The 24,235-nt window shown below is 26.5% G+C and overlaps 2 protein-coding genes across 4 annotated transcripts; both read left to right on the forward strand.

Annotated features, from left to right (window-relative positions):
• Positions 1-38: 38 nt before the first annotated feature.
• LOC111635758 (glycine receptor subunit alpha-2-like) lies at positions 39-3,703 on the forward strand. Its single transcript, XM_023380825.1, has 10 exons — positions 39-159; positions 269-415; positions 688-1,395; positions 1,815-1,903; positions 1,974-2,041; positions 2,117-2,343; positions 2,421-2,503; positions 2,575-2,709; positions 2,802-3,172; positions 3,378-3,703. Exons 2-10 carry the CDS (start codon positions 351-353, stop codon positions 3,564-3,566), a joined length of 1,935 nt encoding a protein of 644 aa, XP_023236593.1. The 5' UTR covers positions 39-159; positions 269-350; the 3' UTR covers positions 3,567-3,703.
• A 2,219-nt stretch (positions 3,704-5,922) lies between these two features.
• On the forward strand, positions 5,923-24,195 carry LOC111635767 (protein tyrosine phosphatase domain-containing protein 1-like). Of its 3 annotated transcripts, none has more exons than XM_023380837.1 (15): positions 5,923-5,992; positions 17,000-17,093; positions 19,232-19,378; positions 19,639-19,719; positions 19,790-19,905; positions 19,996-20,017; positions 20,143-20,221; positions 20,298-20,413; positions 20,650-20,739; positions 20,819-20,918; positions 21,011-21,715; positions 21,798-21,899; positions 21,973-22,056; positions 22,138-22,469; positions 23,504-24,195. In XM_023380837.1, exons 2-15 carry the CDS (start codon positions 17,008-17,010, stop codon positions 23,565-23,567), a joined length of 2,124 nt encoding a protein of 707 aa, XP_023236605.1. In that variant the 5' UTR covers positions 5,923-5,992; positions 17,000-17,007; the 3' UTR covers positions 23,568-24,195. The 3 variants fall into 3 exon arrangements, with proteins under 3 accessions (XP_023236605.1, XP_023236613.1, XP_023236621.1); XM_023380845.1 differs by lacking the exon at positions 5,923-5,992 and adding an exon at positions 16,770-16,889; XM_023380853.1 differs by lacking the exons at positions 5,923-5,992; positions 17,000-17,093 and adding an exon at positions 17,860-17,994.
• The last annotated feature ends 40 nt before the right edge of the window (positions 24,196-24,235 follow it).

Here is a 24,235-nt window from a genome sequence, read left to right on the forward strand (position 1 = left end):
GAACGAAACCTTTAGAATACAAACCTTTGGTCATTTTATTATAAAAGAAATGTGATTTTATATACTATTGATGGAAGCTACGAATGACTTTATAAAAAAAACACGCCATTTTTCGTCAATTTTTTATATATTTCTGACAGTTACTCGCGAAATTATAAGGTAAATTCTATTTTGTAAATATTTATAATTACTGATTGTATTTATAACGTGTTTAAAATTATAAAAAATACAATACTTTAACGATTTTAAACATTATTTTTAATTTAAGTGCGGATGGAAATATGACCTACAAATGTTGAAACGGGGTAAAGATCGCCGTAATTGGGGATGTGAAATGTCGCCTAGAAGTAATGTTATTAATGAAAACGTTTTATTTTATATATTTAATATTATTTTGCTTTATTTTACAAAACAGGTAAGTTTAAATCGTATGTTATAGCGTTTATTAATAGCAATTAATTTTTCAATACAGTCGACCCCCTCTATAACACTATTGATTATTCCGTTTTATATGAATTCCATGTTGTACGAGTCACTTAGATTTTACAAATAAGTGTGTTGGGCTGTGAACGGCTCACGTATTTGTAAAATCTAAGTGACTCGTAAAGCATGGAATTCATATAAAACGGAATAATCAACAGTGTTATAGGGGATCGATTGTATTTAAAAAAAAAAAAAATTTTATAGTAGTAATCAGACAGAAGATAAAGTAAATTATCCAGTAACCAATTCCATTCGACATGAAAGGAAAATAAGAAACATGACGGATCACATCTTAAAGAAAACATCCGTTTGTCATAGAAAAGTTAAACAATGCAGAAAGCATTCTTCGGATATTCGTTTAATAATCGTAGGAGACGATCAGTTGCAATTTTTAGATGGAAAAATTCAAAGAGGAAAATGTAAAGTAACCGTCGAATCTATTAAAGGATTAACGATATCTGCCGCAGAAAAAAGACTATATGAAATAACTTCAAAGATCAATAGAAACGATATTATGATAGTGCATTGTGGTTCTAATGATATAATACCCGAATTAAATAAATCTGCAGCTTTAGTTAGCCAAAAATTAAAACAACTAATCGATCGTTTTAGAAGAAGAGAAGAAATTCGTATGGTCATTTCTAGTATCTTACCTAATTACGAAGATTTCAGTAACTTTAATCGAGTGATCAGGGTTATTAATACTGTAGTTAAGCAACACGCTTTAAATGTGGGCATAGACTATGTCGATCATACTCAATACTTTTGGAAAGATGGAAAAATAAAAGAGGATCTGTATAATTTTGATGGATCCCTAAATGAAGATGGAAAAAGAATTTTCGAGGATAATCTATTAGATAATGAAATCTGTGAAAGAAAAGAACTTCGTTTGAATTCGCCAATTATAAATGGGTAAGAAATATATTTTTTTAATAGCTACGATTACTTCTTAGTGATTTATTAACTAATATTTTAAAAAGTACACTCAATACCTAATTAAAAACACAAGAAATGATTAATATTATCGTTATTTAAAACATTTATAGTGTTAGGCTCGTATAATTTATTACAATATTTGTACAAGAAATAATAATAACAATAAATTTTAATAAACTGAAGGTATAGGTTTATAATTTATGTTAAAATTTGCCATAATTCTATTGAATTATTCAATAGAAAATAATGTTTGGAGATACCACCAAGTGTTGATACTAGACACTTTACCACATCCACTTTATTTTCCTATGTACCTAACACATTGAAATGTGTATTTAATATATCTAAATGAATGTAAAGTCTTTGTTGTTAAAATTTTATATAAATAATTTCAGATATGAGAGTAGAGCAGCTTTAGAACTGAAGGATATTCTTCCTCTGGATAGAAAAATGTACGATAAATTCTTACCGCCGAAACAAAATGGTAAATCGTTACTCTTTTAAATAATGAAATTCTGATGATAAATTCTTTAATTAAATATTTAATATTGAAGGTCATCCTACTGTAGTTGACTTTCATGTAACTGTATTGAGCGTAGATTCAATCGACGAAGAATCAATGGTATAAAACTTTAAAATGTCATTATATAAATAAAAATTTAATTGATTACTTTAAAAACATTAACTTTTTCTTTAGACGTATGTGACAGACATATTTTTAGCTCAAAGCTGGAAAGACTATCGCCTTCGTTTACCAGAAAATATGACTGAAGATTATAGGATCCTGAATGTTGAATGGCTGAAATATATTTGGAGACCCGATAGTTTCTTTAAGAATGCCAAGAAAGTTACATTTCATGATATGACTATTCCAAATCACTATCTGTGGTTATATCACGACAAATCGCTTTTATATATGGCAAAGTAAATAATTTTTTTTTTGTAAAAATGTATATATTTAATCTTAAATTTATTATTATTATTAATAATTTGTTTTGCAGATTAACACTAGAATTGTCTTGTGCTATGAAGTTCGAAGCTTATCCTCACGATACTCAAAGCTGTTCTATGATGATAGAAAGTTGTAAGAAATGATTACGTTATTCATATTTTTTCGTTATTTCGATTTATAAATTAAAAATAATTTCTCTAAAGTATCGCATACAACAGACGATCTTATTTTTCGTTGGAACGAATCATCGCCTTTAGTTGTTAACACAGAAATCGAATTACCACAATTGGATATTGTGCACAATACTACTGAATATTGCACATTACAATATTCTACAGGTAAAACACAATTTATTACTGTGTCTTTTTTTTATCTCGTTAGGATATTTACTTGATAGTAATGGAGTTTCAATTTATGTTTCGTTTTATAGGAAATTTTACTTGTTTGGCTGTTGTATTTAATTTAAAACGTCGTCTAGGTTATCATTTATTTCACACTTATGTCCCTACCACATTGATCGTTTCTATGTCGTGGATTTCTTTCTGGATTCGTCCGGAAGCAATACCAGCTCGTGTGACTCTAGGAGTGACTAGTCTCTTAACTTTAGCTACACAGAATACTCAATCTCAATCCAGTTTGCCTCCTGTTTCTTATATTAAAGCCATAGATGTGTGGATGTCATCGTGTACAGTTTTTGTATTCATGTCTTTAATGGAATTCGCTTTGGTTAATTATTTTATGGGATACACTGGAGCTAATCAGATGATGAGGGGATATTCAACAGAAGACATGGAAGAAAAGGTCAAGAATTATTATTATTATTATTATTATTATTAACTTAACTAATTTGCATAATTCATTTATCATTTTCATTCCAAGTATAGGAGATTATAATTAATTAAGTTCGTGACAAGTGTATACAATTAATATTGTTACTTTTAAGCAAATCAATAAGTAAATTTAATTACTTGTTTCTAAATCGGGATTTTCGTTATAATTTTTCTAGATTTTGAGAAGATTAAGTGGAGAATATAAGAGGCGTTTATCAACTCCTCCTCCTCCAAGAATTCAAAGAACTTGTTGTGGAGATTTAGATGTTGCTTTGGCAATCGATCATTTTTCACGTTATTTCTTTCCATTGTCCTTCGCGATATTAAATATAGTCTATTGGTTCACTTATGCTTATCCTTGGTAATTGTAACTCGAGTTATAATGTAATATTTCTATGATTTTCAAACATTCAGCATCCTTAAACTCTTCTTACTAAATCTGATTTTTACAAATCTTACAAATAAAAACAAAATAAATGTAGAAAAACTATTGAATTCATAATATTTTATATTGTCAAAATTTTTCTATTATTTTATATTGTCAAAATAACAATTTTATTAGAAATATTGTTGTAGAATCTCTGAAATTGTAAAGGATTCCAAAAGATATTCAAGCTTCAATGTTTATGTAATACATTAAAGAGCTTAACACATGACAATATATAATTTATAAATAAAAATTATTTTCTTTTTAATTTACTTTCATTTATAATTATAATATACATTTAACATTTTCTTTATTATTGTTTTCTTAAATTTCTATTCAATTTTTAAATCATTCTTTCAATAATATTAACTGATTTCTTTGGTATAAAAATAATAAAAATAATTATTTTAAACGTGTTTATAATGAGAAATAACTGAGAAAGTATGGCCTAATTATTTAAATATTTGTTTTCGTTCGAGTCACACTGTATTTTAACATAATACAATATATAGTATGAATTTATTTATGTGTTGAACATTGTTTTATATATATTATATGATTATATATCACGTAGTAATGACAAGTATTTTGAGGAAATAGTCATTTTAATGTAATAATTTGATTGATAATCTATAGGTTTAATTTACTAATAAATATTACCTCTAAATTAAGAGTCCCACGCCATTCTTTTGATTAATTATAAGGATATGTGCACGCTCAAATATTCTTCTAAATTCTTATTATTTTCTTGGAAAAAGTTCGCACATATATCGCAACTAAATAGCAAGGTTGCGGCCGAAGTTTTCATCTTTAAAACGTGAACGTCGAACGTCGAGCGCCGCTTACAAGATAGCGGCGCTCGACGTTCGACATTCACGTTTTAGAGATGAAAACTTCGGCCGCAACCTCACTAATAATCTTATTTTCAATAATGATTTTATTATTTCTTGGGGGTTATGAAGATAATTTACAGTTCGATTAAACGAACTCCAGTAAAACGTTTGCTCGCTTTATCGCATGAAAATTAACGTTGTGGCAATGGCATTTTCCAGGGCAACGACAAAATTCGCTTTATCGATGTTCGTTTTAAGACGAGTCAACTGTATACAGTTTAATGACAATACTCTTATGAGAATGACACTGAAGATTATCAAAGATAAACGCGTCATTCTATGCTCACAGTATTAAAAATTTTTCAAAAGTGGCGAGATGTGATTGATATTAATGGTAACTACGAGACTGAACTGTAATCGTTGTTGAGTTAATTGTCAATATAGATTTTTTCAAAATGTCTAAATTTTACCTTTACGACCTTGATACTTCTATTTTTATTTAATTCATTAGTTCATTCGACAAATTCAATAATCGATTTATTCGTTTTAATCATAGTTTTATTATGTCTTTTAAGTTTTTCACTTATATGAAACAAATCCGGAAGTTTTAATTACAACTATTTACGTCTTCAATTTAAACATAGTTTATCATAAAATATCAAAATTAAGGAATAAAGTTTGACGATTATTTTTAATTAATTGAAGAATGACAAACTAGCCAATCCAATATTCTTAGTGAATTCATTTCACGGACATATTAAGTGCAGTATTATGTTGTTATTAGGTATTATGTATTAGGTATTATGTTGTTATTAAGTGCAGCATTATGTTGTTATTAGGGAAGTGAAGAGATTTTGTATATCTCATTTTAATGGCTCTTTGTTTTTCCATGTATTCATTTTACATATGAAATCTTAAATTATTTTCGATACACTAAAATACATCCTTGAAAATATGAAGCCGCTGAAAAGTAAGGGGGAAAATGTTATAACTGAATTTTCTTTAATTGAAATAAGGTAATAAAAGATAGCCCACCAGTGGCCGAGTGGTCTTCGTACCCTAAACACTAGGAGTTCTGTCGTGGGTTCGCGCCGCGATCGGACAGGCTAGCTGCTTCGAGTTTTCTCCTTGCCAATAACGACTAAATAGGAGGCTAGTTCCCCATAAAAATCCTCCCGGAAGGCATTTGTTCCCCTCGCGTAATATCGCGCCCCAGAGAAGGCAACAGNTGAAATTAATTTTTATAAGTAAAAAAAAAATTTAATATATTAAATAATTTATTACAAGTAAAAAATAACGTAAATAATATTTTACTAGCTTCCTTATTGTTATAATAAAAATAGTAAAGATAAATAAATAAATAAAAAATAATAATAATAATAAGCAGTGGTTTTCTCATAATGTCATTGGTGCTGTGTGTAAGGGTACAACTGTAACCATGGTAACTAATATAACCAGCACCATTACTGCTTTGGCACATGGGGTGCACCTTTCTGATTTTGTCTGGACATTTTGACGTACCACATTAGAGGTAAATTTTTATACGTTTTTATATATTAAACGTTTATTTATTAATGGAATTTAAGAAATAACTTTTTAAAAACTTATTCGGTAATAAAATTTTTCAATTGAAATAATTATTTTTAGAGATTATAAGCATTAAAATGGTCTGTAGTAAAGACAAAAGTATGTTTTTTTTTTTTTTTTTTAATATTTATATACGAATTCTAATAAACTAATATATTAGAATTATTACACTTATTTCATTATAAAAGAGAAATATTTTGTGATTCGTAGCTTTTAAAATAGGATTCTAATTAATAAGACATCTTGGTTATTTATTTATTTATTTTTCGGTAAGTTCGTTACAATGAAACACACCTATTTAAATTAATTTGATATTGTCAAATATTAATTATTAAATATTATGAATGGATATAGTTTTTAGAGATCATTTACGGGTGTTTTTTGTTGCTAAGGCAACTAATGCTGATTATTATGATGCATAAAAAGTAATCAATGTATTATTTTGAGAGTGTAACGGCCGAATTTGATACCTAAAATAATCATATTTTATTTTACAATTTTCTTTAAATAAATACTTAAAACGTAGGGAAATGAAATATAATTTGAATTATCGATGTAAGTAACTATGGTAACAATAGCGGTATTGAGTTTAATATAGAATTACTAAATTAACTAATCGTTATAAAAGAAAAAAAAAAATATGTATACATAACTAAAGTATCGTTTGATTTTAGATTTGTTTCCAATTTATACTTTCGTTATTAAAAGAAATAATTATTTTTTAACACAGTCTAATCTATACTAAATGTTAAAGAACTCTATTGTGTTTTAACACTTAGTAGAGTTTTATTAAGGTGTTAAATAAGCTCGTATGTATATGTGCCTATTTCTAGACTAAGGGTTAAACATTATTATATATATATATATATACATTTAAGTACTAGTAGGACTACTTATAAATGCAATTAGTCCATTCATATTAAATGAATCCGGCTCTATCAATCTATTTCTCATAATTGTATATCTTTCATTTCCACGCTTATTCACGCATTAGCATATGAAATATAAAGTATATTAAGAGTAAAATTTAGAAATTACTATTTATATTCTCTAAAATTATATTACAGAAGTTATCTTGAGTAGATTTTTCAGCATAATCAAATGTAAATTTTACTTCATGATATAAATGTTCTTTGATCTATTCCCAGAAATGCATGTTTCTAACCCACTTAATTGATCTTTATTATGCGGAAATGTCATAATAAATTGTCTAGAATTTTAACAAATATATCCAAAAAACTATCTCAAAATATTATATATAGTAACTGCACAATTATATCGTATAATCGCTTGTTTTATAACGTAAATTATAGCCATCAGCTTGTTTTCATCTCAATTCCTAGGAGTAAGTTTTTAATACAATTCCATAGAATTTTTCTTTCTATAGTGAAATTTAATCGCTGTATAATGTAGTGCTAAATAACATTTAAAATACGATTATAAGTTATGTTAATCTGCATAAATATGATGACTAATTTATACATAACTAATTTATTTTATAACTTATTTTATGCGTGTTTTATAAGCATATGTGTTTTTATAACTTTCGCATTAATTATTTAAGATAAAAATATAAAGATTTTAAATGTTAAATTAATAAATTATGAAATTATAGAAAAAATTATTAGTATGGAAAAAGCATAAAAAGCTACACAACAAAGCGTAAATCAATAAGCAGATTACAACACATTTTCTCTAAACGGGCCTCAAAATGTATAGATTTATATTTGTCGGCTACTGTATTTTTTTTAATATAAATCTATATAAGGCCCCCCTTATATACAGTCGATCCCCTATAACACTGTTGATAATTCCGTTTTATATGAATTCCATGTTGTACGAGTCACTTAGATTTTACAAATATGTGTGCCAGGCTGTGAACGGCTCACGTATTTGTAAAATCTAAGTGACTCGTACAACATGGAATAAATATAAAACGGAATTATCAACAGTGTTATAGGGGGGTCGACTGTATATAATAAATTAGAATAAATAATTGAAATATAAGGACAAAAAAAACATCTATTACTAATACAAATGTCATTAGGCATAATACACGATTCGCAATATTAACCATCCAGACTATTTAATTCGTTTTCAAACTTACAAATTAAATATTTTATAGGCGTAATCAATAATTAATTGTTTTGCTAAAACTTCATTAACCATTTATTAATTTAAACCATTTTTGTCCCTATTATAATTACGATAAGGGAGCCTCTGCCAAATATATAATTAACAAAGTTGGATGATGAGATGGATAGAATATAATCATCATAATGCTTCTAATCTTTTCATGATTTTTTATATTCATTTTAATATATATATTTTTTTCTAATTATAATATAAATTAGAACATATTTTTAAATTAATTAAGGAATGCAATTTATAATAAGATAAATAGGAATATAAACAATTTTTACATTGTAACGTTACGTATCTGCTTCAATGACTAAATTATTATCATTGAATATTAAATATATAAATAAATAATGTATATAAAATATTATTTTAAATGTAATATATATTATTAATTCTTTATTTAATAATATAATATCTTGATCTAAAATTACTTTAACAGAATGATTTGAGAGACAGTAATCTGCTCGTGTTATACGTTGCTATATTACAAAGGGAACTTATTAGTTAAATTTAATACAAAATACTTTTGTTAATTAATAATAAATAAAAATTTGTCAATGACAAAATATTCCTCATTTGTTTCGATTATAAATTGTATTTGAATAGTTATTTGTACCAAACTACCTCGTTTAAGTTTCTACATAACATTTTTGTTGCCTGAAAAAAACAGTTTAATCCCAGTTTAATTAATAATATGCTTTATAAATATAAACAAATTTCTCTTAGCATCTTCTCTTCAAAATCAGATTGTTTTATCGAAAAGCTCTAAGGACTTTAACGCCTGAAAAATTAAATATAAATAAGATTTCACGTGTAAATCGATATGTAAATCAAGCTAAACAAACTTCTACAACTTTCTGTTGATATATATATATATAATATTGAATTCATTCCTCTGTAAAATAACTTATTTCAAATTAATACATTAACAAGAAATATATAGTCTATAGGAGAAAGTCACTTGAATCTAATTAAAACATTACCTAATATCAAATTTTATTATCTCTGCTCATTCCAGCGTAACTTATTAAGTTTTTAATGATAGTGTAGCTACTGGTTTTAGAAATTACCAAAGTAGAATGTAACAAAATTATGTGATAATATTGGTTTCTATTTAAGTAGTAAATCTATATTATTAGATTAAAAAATGCGACCTTTTTATTGATAGCTTGAGGATTTATAATGTTAGAAACAATGTAACATAACTTTATTTTCTAGCATTGGAAGTACAGTACTTTGACTCGCTGTAAACACAGATTTAGTGTAGAAGGTGCAATGGCCGAGACGATTAAAGCATCGACTTACTGCTCTGGAGACCCAGTATCGAATTCAGATGTGTAATCTTTATGAGCTTTTCATGGACGGTCTGTTCTAGATATGATGAGAACAATCTCTCACAATCCGGCTATTCTTATTGTAAGCCATAATAACATAAGATTGCTATGGAAAACCCCCTCTTAGTGCCCACAGGGCAAAAAGAACAAACAATACAAAAGAAACCTTAATACAGTATACGTAAAAATTAAGCTATATATATCATATCTTGTCCATTATAATGTTAGAATATTCTTCTCATCAGACAAATATTTATGAGTATTTAATAGATTTTTATTCACTTAATCAGCATTTCTTCAGGGGATCTACAAACGATCATTATTTGAGTGTTATAATGGACAAATGTATTGTCACAGATTAAAAGAATTACGTGCGCGATATTCTTAATGTAGAAGCAATAATTTATAAAATTATGCTATAACAAATATTAACAGAAAAATCGTATGATAAATTTTATATAAGAAAAATAAACAAAGCACATACATTGTTATACAGAGATTAATCGATTCAAAGTGATGAATGATCAATCCAATAAAATTATCATTTATCAACAGTTTTTATCAGGTGTTTGATGAATGAAAGTTTTAAATCAATTCAGCGAAATGTTTAACCATTTTAAATATCTGAAGTATAATATAAGAGTAATAAGTAAGGATATAAACATATTAACATAACTCGATTTAGAATGCAGAGTAATTGTGTTTTGGGATACTTTTAGAATGTGAACCATACTTTAATACATTTCCAATATATATATATACATGTTTCTACGTCATTATGAGTATAGAGATACGTACATATGATCTCATTATTATGCGCATGCATATGTAAAAATTTATTATTCTGTCTGAAAAAAAAATCCAAAAAAATGATATTCTTGGAGTCTATAAAAGAAAAGAAGACTTGTATGTTAATTTTAAACAAAATTAAATTTTTGAAAATTTCCAAGAAACGTAATTTATTCAGTCACGCAGGTTTTCTTCCCCTATTGTTTCTAAGATATTATTATCACGTTTCCATTATCAAACAGAATAATACATCTATACCGTTTGATGTTTTCTAAATTTATGTTTGATAAGCAAAAATTTTAAAAAAATAGGCCTAAACCGGATTTATTTTAAATGTATATTAGATTTTCTAATGTTAATTCTAGGAAGGAAATTTATTTAAATTCTAGAAATCACTATCACGCGTTAAATTTTAGTTGATGAGAGAAAATATTCAAAGAAATTTTTCACGTGATGGTAATAATTAGATTTATAATAACAATAATAAGTAATTATTACAAATATTTTAAAAATATATATATATATAATAGAATTTATGAGAATCAATACGGATATTTATGATTAAAATGTAGTGATTATAAACTAATGCGCGCTCTTAAACATGGTGGTTACACATGCTCTTTGTATGTATCTCTCTACAGCACGAAAGCATTTGTATACAAATCGATAAATATCCAATATTCTATCAAAGAAGAAAAGCCTATTTTATTAATTATATGGTTTAAAAATGTAAAATAAACTTTGTTTTGTATTTGTTTTCAATTCTGAAATTATTATACGTGACATTTATAGGAAAATAAATAAATAAAAAGCTATAAATATTCTAAAACTTAAATAAATATTAATTTAATTAATGTTATTATATTTAACGGTTTAGTTGATTTGATTAAATTATTCATTAATCCCATTTTTACTGATTAAATCGAAGTTAAAAAGTAAATTATATGATCTATTAATGATATCCTTCGATAATCTTTGATTTATTCGACTTCAATAGAATCATTTAATGTTATAGAAATAAATAATTTGATTGTTGATAAGTCATAAAAGATTCGTGCATACATTGATGTAATTCTTTTAAAAACGAAACAATTTATAAGTTTGTTTAAGACTGTCATATAAAAGATTAATATGCTGAAAGCACGCTAAGACTTATATGAAGTTCTTTGTGTAGAACTTTTATTCGATCTTTCTTCCGTGTTTAAGTTATTTTCACTTAAATAATAGAAAATAAATAGGCAGATTACTATTAAATGTTTTTTTTTGTATATATGAAAATTAACAGGTAAATGAAAATTTCTTATTAACTTTCAAAATTGCTATAACAAGGTTATCAAGTAAAATTTTAAAAATATTGTTGAATTTTTCCGTCCGATGGCTGGATTATTATTAAATAAATCAAAGACAAGTCTGTCCAAGAGGAATCACCATTTATTTTGTATTTCGGACTACACACACACATTATGCAAAATAAATGGTGATTCCTCTTGGACAGACTTGTCTTTGATTTATTTAATAATAATCCAGCCATCGGACGGAAAAATTCAACAAAAAGAAAATTTTAAATGTACTGTCGCCAGGGGGTAGCTTCAAAATCTACATCTTCCAGCGTTTTTCTAGTAGATATAAAGCAGAACCACCAATTGGCTAGATGGATGAGCAGTAAGACGTCTGTGTGTCACCGATTCTTTTTATTTTTAATTGGATGTTTGTGTTTTTAAAGGACCTTTTTGGCGGCATGAAGCCTAAAAAGGAAGGCCTGTCGTTATTAATGTGTTTGTGTGTAGTCCGAAATGCAAAATAAACTGTTATTCCTCTTGGACAGACTTGCCTTTGATTTAAAAATATTTTTTAATATTTATTATTAATTTGAAGATAGATTAAGTATATTATTTTATAAACTTCTTTCTCGAGAGATACTGCTGTCTATAATCTTCAAATAATCTCGAAATATAATGCAATTTTCATGTTACTAAAATAATAAACTGAAAACGTTAATAAATAAGTGTGTTTTTGCGTTAATTAATGACTTATTTATCGTGTTTTTATATTCTTCTATGACATTTTCGTATCTAGCTTCAATTTTATGAGCTAGCATAAAACGTTATCACTTACAATGAACGTATATTGTTTTATTACAAGATAAATATTTGCAGTACATTACAGAAATATGTTCGTAACATAGAGCTATATCTTTTCGATACCAAGTTTATCAGAGATAAATGATTATTTATGTACATTATTTACATTTTATTTCATTTAATCTTTTAACGTGTTGACAGATACAGAAAAATATTTTTAAAATTCTTTTAGAAATTAAAAAAATAAATATATATGAGAATATAAAANTTGTACGAGTCACTTAGATTTTACAAATACGTGAGCCATTCACAGCCCGGCACACGTATTTGTAAAATCTAAGTGACTCGTACAACATGGAATTCATATAACACGGAATTATCTACAGTGTTATAGGGGGGTCTACTGTATATAATTTTTATCTTTCGATAAAGAAGTTAATATCTTAAGTAGTAGAAGTACGATTAAGGAATTTCATCATTTTTTTTAGAAATTAAGATATTATATGATAGATACATCATTTATAGGACGACTGCATAGAAATCCTCGTAGAACTGTTTTATATATGAGTGATTACGAGTCATTCAGAAAAATTATAGTATTTCAGAATTGGAAAAATTCGAACATTGCATGATTCGGTATCTTTTTTTATTTTTAGATCAAATAGTTATAGAAAAAGAATAGTATCCAATTTATCTTTATTTATTATTTCCTTTTTTTCTCTTAGAGGAATAGGAAATTAAACATTATACAGGCGAGAAGTATAAATTTAAAAAAATCAATAAATACGATAAAAATATTTAATATTATATTTAAAAATAATCATTTTTATATTTAATATCTCTAATTTCTAAAACTTGTTATCAAATTATGTTTTCAATTAATTTAAATTTAATACAAATGTAAATTGAACGTAAACTAATAATTCGAATCATGTTAATATACTTAATATAATTATTATATAGACAAATCATACAATAATATACGTGGAATAATTATGAGAGAAATTGTGACATTGTGTTACTAGTAGAATTTACGTGTGATTTTTTTTTTAATTGTTACTAATGCTGTATTTTATATAGTACTGTACATATACTCATTTCATTAGAATTAATAAATTTAGCATAATATTTACAAATTGTTTTATATGTTATATGAATATGTAATTTCGAATAAGTAATTTCAATGTTTGTTAGTTAATTTAATAATAATGAAATAGCAGACAATTGTTCCATTTAAAGAGTTTTGGCTTGATATATAAAAGTTTTATAAGTTAATATTTTAAAATTAAAATTGTATTTTTATTAAGTTACAATGCTAGGCTGCAATTTTTAATCGTCTTTTAATTTTAAAATAAAATAGTTGATTAATCTGAAGCATCGAATAATTGCATCGATTTTTAATATAACAATATATTGTAACGAGACTATGTCTGTATCTCTTTTTTATTTAACCAAGTGAAAAACAAACTCCTTGAAAATACTTCTCTTCTGAATTGACGTACAGCTGCACGCAATTCTGCCAACTTTCATAGAAAATCTTCAGATCATTTCCTAAATGGCTGTCGAGGATGTCCGTCTTTTTGCTTTTACATATTCTACTGACAAAAAAATGAGTTTCTTTGAGCATTGGGTGCCGTGTTTGGCGAATATGATTGGAGCTCAAGCACAGTGATGTTGTGATTAAGCTAAAAACTGCTACACAGGTAAGCATTGTAGGCTGGCGCGTAGTCTTGGTGCAAAATCTATTCGCTTTTCCACAATTGTGATCGTTTTCTTCTCACGCATTCGTGTAATTTCGTCAAGACTTCAACCTTCTGTCTTTTCGAATCACATTCTCGCACTTTTTTTAATGTTATCATCGATAACTACTGTGCGTAAGCGGCCTGGGTGATCATTATCTTTTACGCTTTCTCTGCTTTCCGAAAATCGTTTATGCCATTCAAAAACTCACGTACAGTACACGAGACATGCTCTCTTCACCGTCAATAATTGAAGAATTTCTTCTGTTTCACATTAAACTTTATGTTAACTCGTTATTCTCTTTTGCACTCCAACATTTTCCGATTGAGGGTAAGAAATAGTCTATATTTAAATATGCATTCACTCGTACTGACTAAAGGATGGAGTTGAGCTTTGTCTCACGGTGACAGGTTAGAACATAGTCTTTAACCATATCTTTGTTTCTCTCCCTTCAAGCTATGTGGTTCCACTCGTATTTTTCGTGTCGACACTCATATAACTTAAAGTTATTCATTTATCTGCGTACTTCAAATGTTTAAAACCATATATTATTATTTATTTCAAATCTCCATTTAAGTATCTGTAGGATTTATGTGTATTTATTTACTAAATCGATCTACAGGAAGCCCCAATTACGTCTGTTTATAGCATACAAAGGAATATAACATAATAAGAAAAATTGCTACCTGATAGATAGAGGTACTTGCAGATATAATTGTTCTAACAAAGCAGGAGTTATAAGATAAAAAAGCTTCGTTTTTTATTATTAATTTATATTGTTGTTATATTTACTAATTAACGTTTAAGCGCTCATCTCACTATAGTTTTAAAGCGATCGAATTTTTATCGTACATACTAATAGATTGTTTGCATGCATTATTTCCATTTATAATTTAATCACGAATTGATAACAGTTTATAAATGATATCCCAGAATATAATATTGACAATACTAACGCAAAATATGACTCTATATGTTTGATTACAGAAGAAGAAATTATCTTTAATATTGTGTTTTAAAAAAATATAATCTAAACTAATAATAATTTAGAAAGAGATTAAAATGGCGGATTCATTTCCATTTTTTGAACCACGTGTAAATTGATAAGTAATGCGTGTTTCATATTTTAATAAATGATAAGAATTAGAATTGTTTTTCATAACAATCATTATAAGTATACCAGTTCGTGTTTCGAATTCATTACTTGCCTTTCTCTCTCTTTAACCTTGTAAGACTTTTATTTGATACAAGGTTAACAACACACATGATAAATAACACTCATAAAATAATATATATATATAGAAGACTTTGCTCTTTGCACGTAATATTTTATGGAGTTTTTAAAGCAATTATTTATTTAAAAATGATATTTAAGTATAGTCTTATTTATATTCACACAACAAGTATACAATAGCATATAAACATACAAATATAGAGTTATTTATATTCATACATTTATCTATCTTAAGTTTATATTTTACAATAATTGTGATAAATATTATATAGCAATTTCCCCCATTTTATAGTAATAAATGTCTATTTTAAATATGATTTTTAAGTTTTATATTCCTTTAAAAAAGAAAAAAAAAACAAACATCTATATACATGATTTTTATTAATTTATAATTTATATATTTATTTGAATTAAAAATATACATAATTAATGTATTCTAAATGCATTTTTCCAATTTCAGTTTACTGTTCTATCGAGTCTATCAGTTATTTTATCATCTACACTTCTCATTAAAATTACATTAACTACTTTAAATTCAATGAAGTACTACTACATGATCTCTTAATGATATAAAAATTAAAATTCAATTCATACTGATGTAAATCTCGATAATATTTTAAATAACAGCTTTTTGTTTAACAAATCATAAACTATATTTGTTGAAAAATTGTTTAATAAGGGCAATAAATATAATCTAAATGTTAACAGTTATAACAGAAAAAAAAATCAATAAATTAGCATTTCATTTTACAATTTTTGTTATTTATTCATTATTAATATCATATTTTTAACCATTTTTTTATCGATATAAATTATAATTCGTAACGATTAAAGTGTGGGAAATATATGTAAATCTTTAGATTACTTCTTAAAATATTTTCATATAAGAATTGTATTTACTTAAATGATTTTTTTATCTTTTTAAGAAGAATTATACTTTTATTTTGACCTCATTTTAACTATTTCTATAAATATTTCTAATGTTGAAGGGCATAAATCTTGGTATAAATTCGATCTGTCGTGCAAATGGTTCATAGAGATGTAGGCCTGTATAACCAAAAAAAAAAAAAATTGTATTGATATCCATTAGCCGTATCTTATTAATTCTATACTTATTAATATTCAATGAATTCCGCTGTCATTATATTCATTAAGAGTCTATAAATGATGTGGAGATAACAGATGCGAATTAAGTTATATTCGATACTATTTCTATATCGGACGATTTTTAAAGATCATTTTTAACTGTATTAAGATAATTTTTTTGAATTTTAATAATGGTTTCTACTACTGATACAAGTACAGTACTTATCACAAAATGGAGAGCTGCCAAAATAGATTTTATATGCGTAAAATGATGCTAGAAATTAAATATGCTATTTCTACCTGGGCGTAGTCGACCAAAATGTCAAGCTAACTTTCAAAACTGTGTTGCTACATAACTGTTTTCATCAAAATTCTGTTTTAAAATATTTTAAATAATTATATTTTAAAGATTTTTTATAACGTTTATTATATTAAGTAATATGATTCTTTCTATTCTATGATTAAAAATGATATCCCCCATAACAATAATGATCTAGGGATTTCTAATAAGCTATTATGATATATTAATTATGTGAATGTTTTAGGATGAACCATGTCATCTGAGTTAGAGACAGCATTACCTCCTGTAACGACAGTAGGACGCCATTCGGTAACATATGGACAATCACCGTCCGCCAGGTAAGTGAATTAAAATTGTATTATAATATAGACAAACAGTAAAGACCAATAAATATTTAATCATTATAAGTAGTGTCATTTAATAAAGTTATATTTTAATTTACTTAAGAGAAAATCTCGTAAGCCTTTGCCTAATAAATATACAATACAACCGCACACACACATATATTTCTTTTTTTTTTCATTTAAATTATGAATGTAAAGTTATATCATATATTTATAGTATCGTAAAATAAGATTTTATTGATCGTAAAAACTTTTATAACCGGGTAATATAGTTAAATATTATAAATATAGATATGAAGTGGTATTATCTAGATCGATCTTAATCCCTTATCAATAACTGTCGTTTATATATGTTTTTTTTTACTTTCTTTCTTAAACCGAATATGGGTAAATATCATTAATGTTTATAAATTTTATATTGTCTCGATACTTGCGATAAATTTTTAAATTTTTTTTTTTTATATATGCGATCAATATACTAACGATACATGAAAGTGTGCAAAATGCTTTGTTATTGAAGAATGGCTCCTTGCCAAAATAATTTGATATGTATGACTAAGTATCAAATTTACAATTTGCTGTCTATGGTAGCCTTTTTAGGAAATGTTAGCTTAATATCATTAATTTTGCTCTCTTAGTGTTTACAGGACGGAATTAGCAAATAAAGTATTCAATATCACCAATACTCTCTTTGCTCATTTCGCCCTGTAAGCACTAAGAGAGCAAAATTAATGATATTTTCTAAAATAAGATATTAAAGAGTTGTTGTTCCAATTAACAGTAGCGTAACTAAAACCAATATAAAGAATATTGTAATGAGCAAACTTGTATATCTGTAGATCCACTAGTGTTCTTGGATATTATACAGTGCTGTACAGTACATAGATATGTCTAAGTAATTTATTATATTCAAATTGTTTTGTATTTATTTAATTTTTTCTTAATTTATTTATTTAAAAAAAAAAAGTAAGGGAGTTCTGGTCTCTTAGACCTCTCTTCGTTTAAGCTACTGTCAATAAATAGTTAAGATATTGAAAGGTCATAAGTTTAGTGTATAAGATTTAGAAAAATAAATGAAGTATATTTATGGTAAATTTGCTATTTGATAATCAATATCACTTGAATACTTTCTGTCAGATTGCAAATTTTGATTGCATTTGATTGATGTATATTAAATAATAAACTTGACTAAATTTATTTCATTCCTAATTGCATGATACTGACATATTTAGTGATGTTAAACATATAATTTAATAAATATTAATGTTATAATATTGATGATTTATTATAAATTTCCATGAAAATATGGTTTAAATGATATCATTTCGCTAAAATTTGCGACTTTCCTAGAAATATATTTTATTTAGATATTGACTTACTTAACATTTTAAATGTATTATTTATTTATGTTATCTTCTGTATGTACTATTCATATATAAATTTAATATTTAGATACGTTGTTTGTTATATTTTCATTAAATTTATGTTGAATTTTTCTTTCTTTTTTTTGGAATCGACAAGTTGCTAACTGGAAATCTATATACAGTGTTTGTACTGATATATAATATTGATTATCCTTGAAATCATTCGTATAAGAACTAATGACATAAATTGAAGAAAATACTTATTAGTTTTATAAAACAAGATATACTTAGTTTTAAAATAATTCCACGTCTTGTTTTATATTAACAACTGAAAACAATTATGTAGGAATTGTATGAGATCACGTAGTACATGTCTCGCACGCTACAAATCCGGTAAGGACTTTTTACGTGCAAAATATTACAAATATATACAAAAAAAAAAGAACAGATCAATATGATTTTCGTATAAAATGGTACATAAAAAATGAATAGAACATAAAAACATCTACATTATTAAAACACCGATGCTTTATTAGAAGTCCCGACACAATGTTAAAGTGTACAAAAATCTTTTGGGAGACACAAGTCCCTAGAGTTTGGGTGGAGGTTAGTGACATGTTATATAGGTTCAAATTAGTAAAAACTAAGTATTAAATTGACAATAAAATAATAAAAATTACAATTTTATAAATTAAAAACTGTAATAAAATTATTAATAGGAAGAACAATAATATATTTAAATAATTTTATACGTATATTTATTTCAAGATATAGCAAATTATCGGAAAAATTCCGTCAGAATGCTCCCAGTGAATTTCAATGTTCCGTTTTCTGCGGAGGAAAGAAATGCAAATATGAAAGTCCTAAGAACTGGAGTCATGAAGACATGACAATAAATGGAATTTATTCACATTGGTAAACTATTTTTTATTTAAAAAAAACTGTTCATTTTAATATTTTAATATAATTAGTTTTGACTTTAGCGTATTAAACTGAGTGCTTTCCTTTTATAAATCGTAAAATCGATTTTCATAAGTGATGCGTTTAAACAATCGTGTCTTGTTTCAATATTAGAATGTTATTTTTGTATCGCGAATCCGTGTACTTTAGTACAACAGAACTGAATTTTTTTTTTGCATTAAATATAGAATTTTACACCTTTTTTTTTTATTTAGGGTTACAGACGATATATTAGCTATGGCTAGACCCAGCACCGAAGTTATTGAAAAGTACAACGTTATTCAACAGTTTCAAGAGTAAGTATATCAGTTTATAAACATTGTAAATCAAAATTTCCAATGTAATTTTTGATATTTAATTATACAGACAAAATATAAAATCAATCATAAATCTGCAAATGCCTGGAGAACATTCTACTTGTGGCAATAATTTAGAATCTTCAGGATTCTCCTACGATCCTCAACTTTTTATGGATAATGACAGTAAGTACTATATTTTATGGTACTATTATTAAAAATCTTATTTGAATCATTGTGGCTCACTATACTCAACTGTTTTCCTTTGCATTACAGTCTTCTTTTACAATTTTAGGTGGTAAGTAAACAATTTTTTTTTTAAATTTAAATGTTACATTGATTTAAGAAATATCTCAGAGAAATATGCACAGTTTAATATTGATATTTTTGACTTTTTAAAATGTATTTTTATCACGTTTTTAGGAAAGATTACGGCACAGTATCTGAAGAAACCCTGTTAGATATGGTCAAAGTAATGGCATTTGCACTCTCAGAAGGAAAAGTAAGATCTTTCCATCAACATTATTACCTTGATATTCTTTTTCAATAGATTTCATAATATTAATTGTTACAAATAGGTTGCTGTACATTGTCACGCTGGTTTAGGACGTACAGGAGTTCTCATAGCGTGTTATCTTGTTTACTCTTTGAGATGTAAACCCAATGATGCCATTCGTTACGTCAGAGTTAAAAGGTTTAAAAACAAGTTTTATAACAAACTAATCGATTTAACTTATAGTAATTCTCTTGATTAAAAAAATGGTTTATGTATTGTGTAACTTTTTCTAACGTTAATTTTAGATATTAGGATATGAATTGATGGAATACATTTAGTCCCTGATTTAGCTAACTTCAGAATTATATAAAGCTTTTAATCTTTATGAAATATCTAGATTATTATAATGTTTATATCTATAATTTAAATTGCAGACCGCAAGCAATTCAGACAAGAAATCAAATTCAAAGTGTACAAAGATTTGCCCAATGCGTTATTCCTCTCTTCGTTGTATTTTCGAATGTGTTAGTATCGTGTTATTTATTAAAATTCATTAATTTGTTAAAGTTTATTATAAGATAAATTTAATTTTAATTTTAACAGTATACCAAAAGCGTTCGGATTTAACTTGAATCAATATTTAAATCGTCAAAGGCATCTCATCCATGGTCTTGAAGCTCGACATTTAAAATTTATTCCAAAAGTATTTATTTCTTCAAACTTTTATATATATATATTAACATAGAATTTTTAAAAGTGTATTTTATATGTAAAATTAAAATTTCAACATTTCAGCTGGTGTATATAATTTGTGAAAGATTATTAGTACTAGCAAACTGTCAGCCCTCTCCAAATGGTGAAAACTTGAATTACGATATCGAAAATGCGAACAGTTTTTGTAATTTCTTCCTATCCGCTTCATCTCCAGAAGATAGTAATTGGAGACCACCTTCTCAGCTCACTTTACAATTAGATGCTGATACTCCAGAAAAGAAGAAAGAAGAAGAAAACGGTAGACAAGGAAACTGTGGCCATTGCAGAGGTGACATGTCAAAAATAACGGGAAAGGGTGCTTTATATCAGCTTAGGAGATGCGAAACAAGATGTGATCAAGAAGAAACATTCTTTAACTGCGAAGAATATGTACCCTGTGACGGTAGAGGATCGAGTAGTCTTTCGGGAAGTAGTTCCAATCCCGAAGATGTTGGACATTTTACACAAAGCAGTAGTATAAACAGTGAAGATTTCGATACAGAAGCTAGCGACGATGGTATCGATTCGATGCTCATGGAAGAACCAACAACTGAAGATCTTTCGCAGAATACATGTTATCAAGAGTTGGCTTCTCAAATGGAATTAAGATCTTTAGCGGAATCAAACGCAGCAGCGGGGGAAGAAAATAAGAATAGTAACCTAGATTCTACAGATATTGTTAAAGCATTGATTGCTAGCCATTGTTTACTCGGTCCAGAATTCCAAAGTCATTTAAAGCAATATCAGGCGAGTTATTATGAAATTGTCATAGTTGTTATTGATATATAAATCAGTATTGATTAATTGATTAATTGTAATTAATATACAGAAAGATTTGAACAATCGAGGATCTGCTTGGGAACGTCTAGCTAAAGAATCGGATCCTATTTTGCTAACGGGAATTTTATGGAGCTGGCTGGATCACTTAAAGGTAATTGATTCAAAATTATAGTTGTTTAAACTTGTATTGTTTATTCTCTAAAATTGTTACGTATTGATTTCAGACACCGATTTTAAACAAGCAGGATTTAACTTATATAGTTTTAAAATCAGAAAAACCCGTTGATGCTTTGGCCAGACTCGACAAGGTATGAATTTTTTTTTTAAAAACCCTTAACTATTTTAAAACGATTATATATTTTAATCGACAATTTTTCATTTAATTTTAGGATACGCGCTTCACTATCGAATATTTAATACGTTTTGTCGCACGACTCGTACCCAATTCTTTAGAGCCTTGTGACGATCTGTTACGTCGTCTTGTAGCTTCTTTAACTCATCAATGTCTTGCAATTCACGGTGTCTTACATCCAGTAGGTGCTAAATGGTCTAAAATGAGGGAAGGAACGACGACTTTAGTCATGCATTTTGTGCGTGGAATTTATAAATTATCGTGTGGACTTCCTTTAGAAGAAGAAGAGTATGGAGGCCGATCACGTCGCAGAAAATCATATATGGGTATCAATCTTATGGCTCAAGCTATTGGAAAATCCAATGTTAGGTATGAAAAAACACGATACTAAATTAAACTATTTAATAAAAACTTTAAATATTCGTTCAAATTATCTTATGTTAAAAATCGATATGTTCTATTTTTACTTCGGTTAAGAAAATCTTTTGTTATATAAATGGCAGTATAAATTTAAATTATTCCAATTTATCATTAAACCATTAGCATATCCATATAAGTCTTAAACAATAACGTTTTTAACGATATTATCGGCAACGTATATCTAACGTTAAATGATTTATCTAACGAACGAAATTAAATAAATTTGCATAACTTATCGGAAAGTTTGCAATTTTAGCAATAACGAGGTTGCGGCCGAAGTTTTCATCTTTAAAACGTGAACGTCGAACGTCGAGCGCCGCTATCTTGTAAGCAGCGCTCGACGTTCGACGTTCACGTTTTAAAGATAAAAACTTGGGCCGCAACCTCGCTAATATCTTCTGTAATCTTAATAGTAAATTTATATTTAAGATAATGAGAGATTTCTAGATTTTATGCATGGAAATGATATCTGTTTTTCAGTTTTCTTCTAGTGTCTAACACTTAAATAGGGTCCAGCTTTCCATTAAAAAAAAGTCCTCCGAGCCCTCCTTTTGCCTTATCTTTTCATAAATAATATCGTTTCTATCGAAATATTTAAATTCGTTTATTTTAAATAGTTTAAACTATAATTAAGTAAAAGTTTTTTAAAAAATATAACAATATTTTAATCAATATTAAATATAAGTATTAATGTTTCACATGAATATTTTAAGTTAATATAAAAGAAAAAGTTGATACATTAATAATTTTTATGAATTATTTTTATATTTTTCTATATTTAATATAATCATTTACAATTCTTTATTTCTACAACTGATAATACATTGAATTAATAATTTATACTTTTTTAAACATAAGTCTAGATATAAAACTTACATTAAACATTATTATTTTTGTATAAATAGGAAAATAAATGATATAAAAGTACTGAATATAATCTTAATATAAATTTCTAACAATTTTTATTTTATTATTCTTTAAAGCAAACCAGAAGTTCAAGAACTTAAAAGCTTCTTTAATTTTGGATTCAAGAAAAAATGCTCATAAATTATAACTTATAAAACAATGAATATAAATCCAATTGTATGTGACAAACCGTTTATGCTCATCCATTCTGTACGATAATGTATATATATATAAATTTCCATTATTGGAAACTCATTAAGTATAGATTTAAAAAATCGTCATAAATAATGAAACATTCGACTGTAAATATTCGTAATTAGATACGTTAAATTTCATTGAAGCGGTATGTAATATTTTATATAGATACAAATGTCATCATTACTCGAATATTTCGTCCATTAAACGTTATTATAAAGTCGTAAAGACCTAACAAAATAATATATCTATAAGAGAATGTTTGTTCTTCCAGTATAAAAATTTATCAGTGCCTCTTATAGTAAGAGTTTTCCACAGATTTATCAGTTGGATTGAGTTCAAGGAAAGCACATCTATACTGTACATATCGTATGTTCTTCACGCATTATATACTATGTTTACAGTATATACTGTATTAGCAATATTATACACTTCCATTTATATATGTTTTTTATATAATAAAACTCATCGACTGCTGAGTTGTATTAAATTTAAGAGTGCCAATTTAATGGTTATGAACTTTTAAAAAAATAATAATAATGATGATACATTTAATTAATACGCTTTGTTTATTAATCAGCACTTTTGAAACATGTAAAAATATGTTATATGTT

This window comes from Centruroides sculpturatus, unplaced genomic scaffold (genome assembly GCF_000671375.1).
Source record: "Centruroides sculpturatus isolate CEXI.00-Female unplaced genomic scaffold, Cexi_2.0 scaffold37, whole genome shotgun sequence".
Lineage (NCBI taxonomy): Eukaryota > Metazoa > Arthropoda > Arachnida > Scorpiones > Buthidae > Centruroides > Centruroides sculpturatus.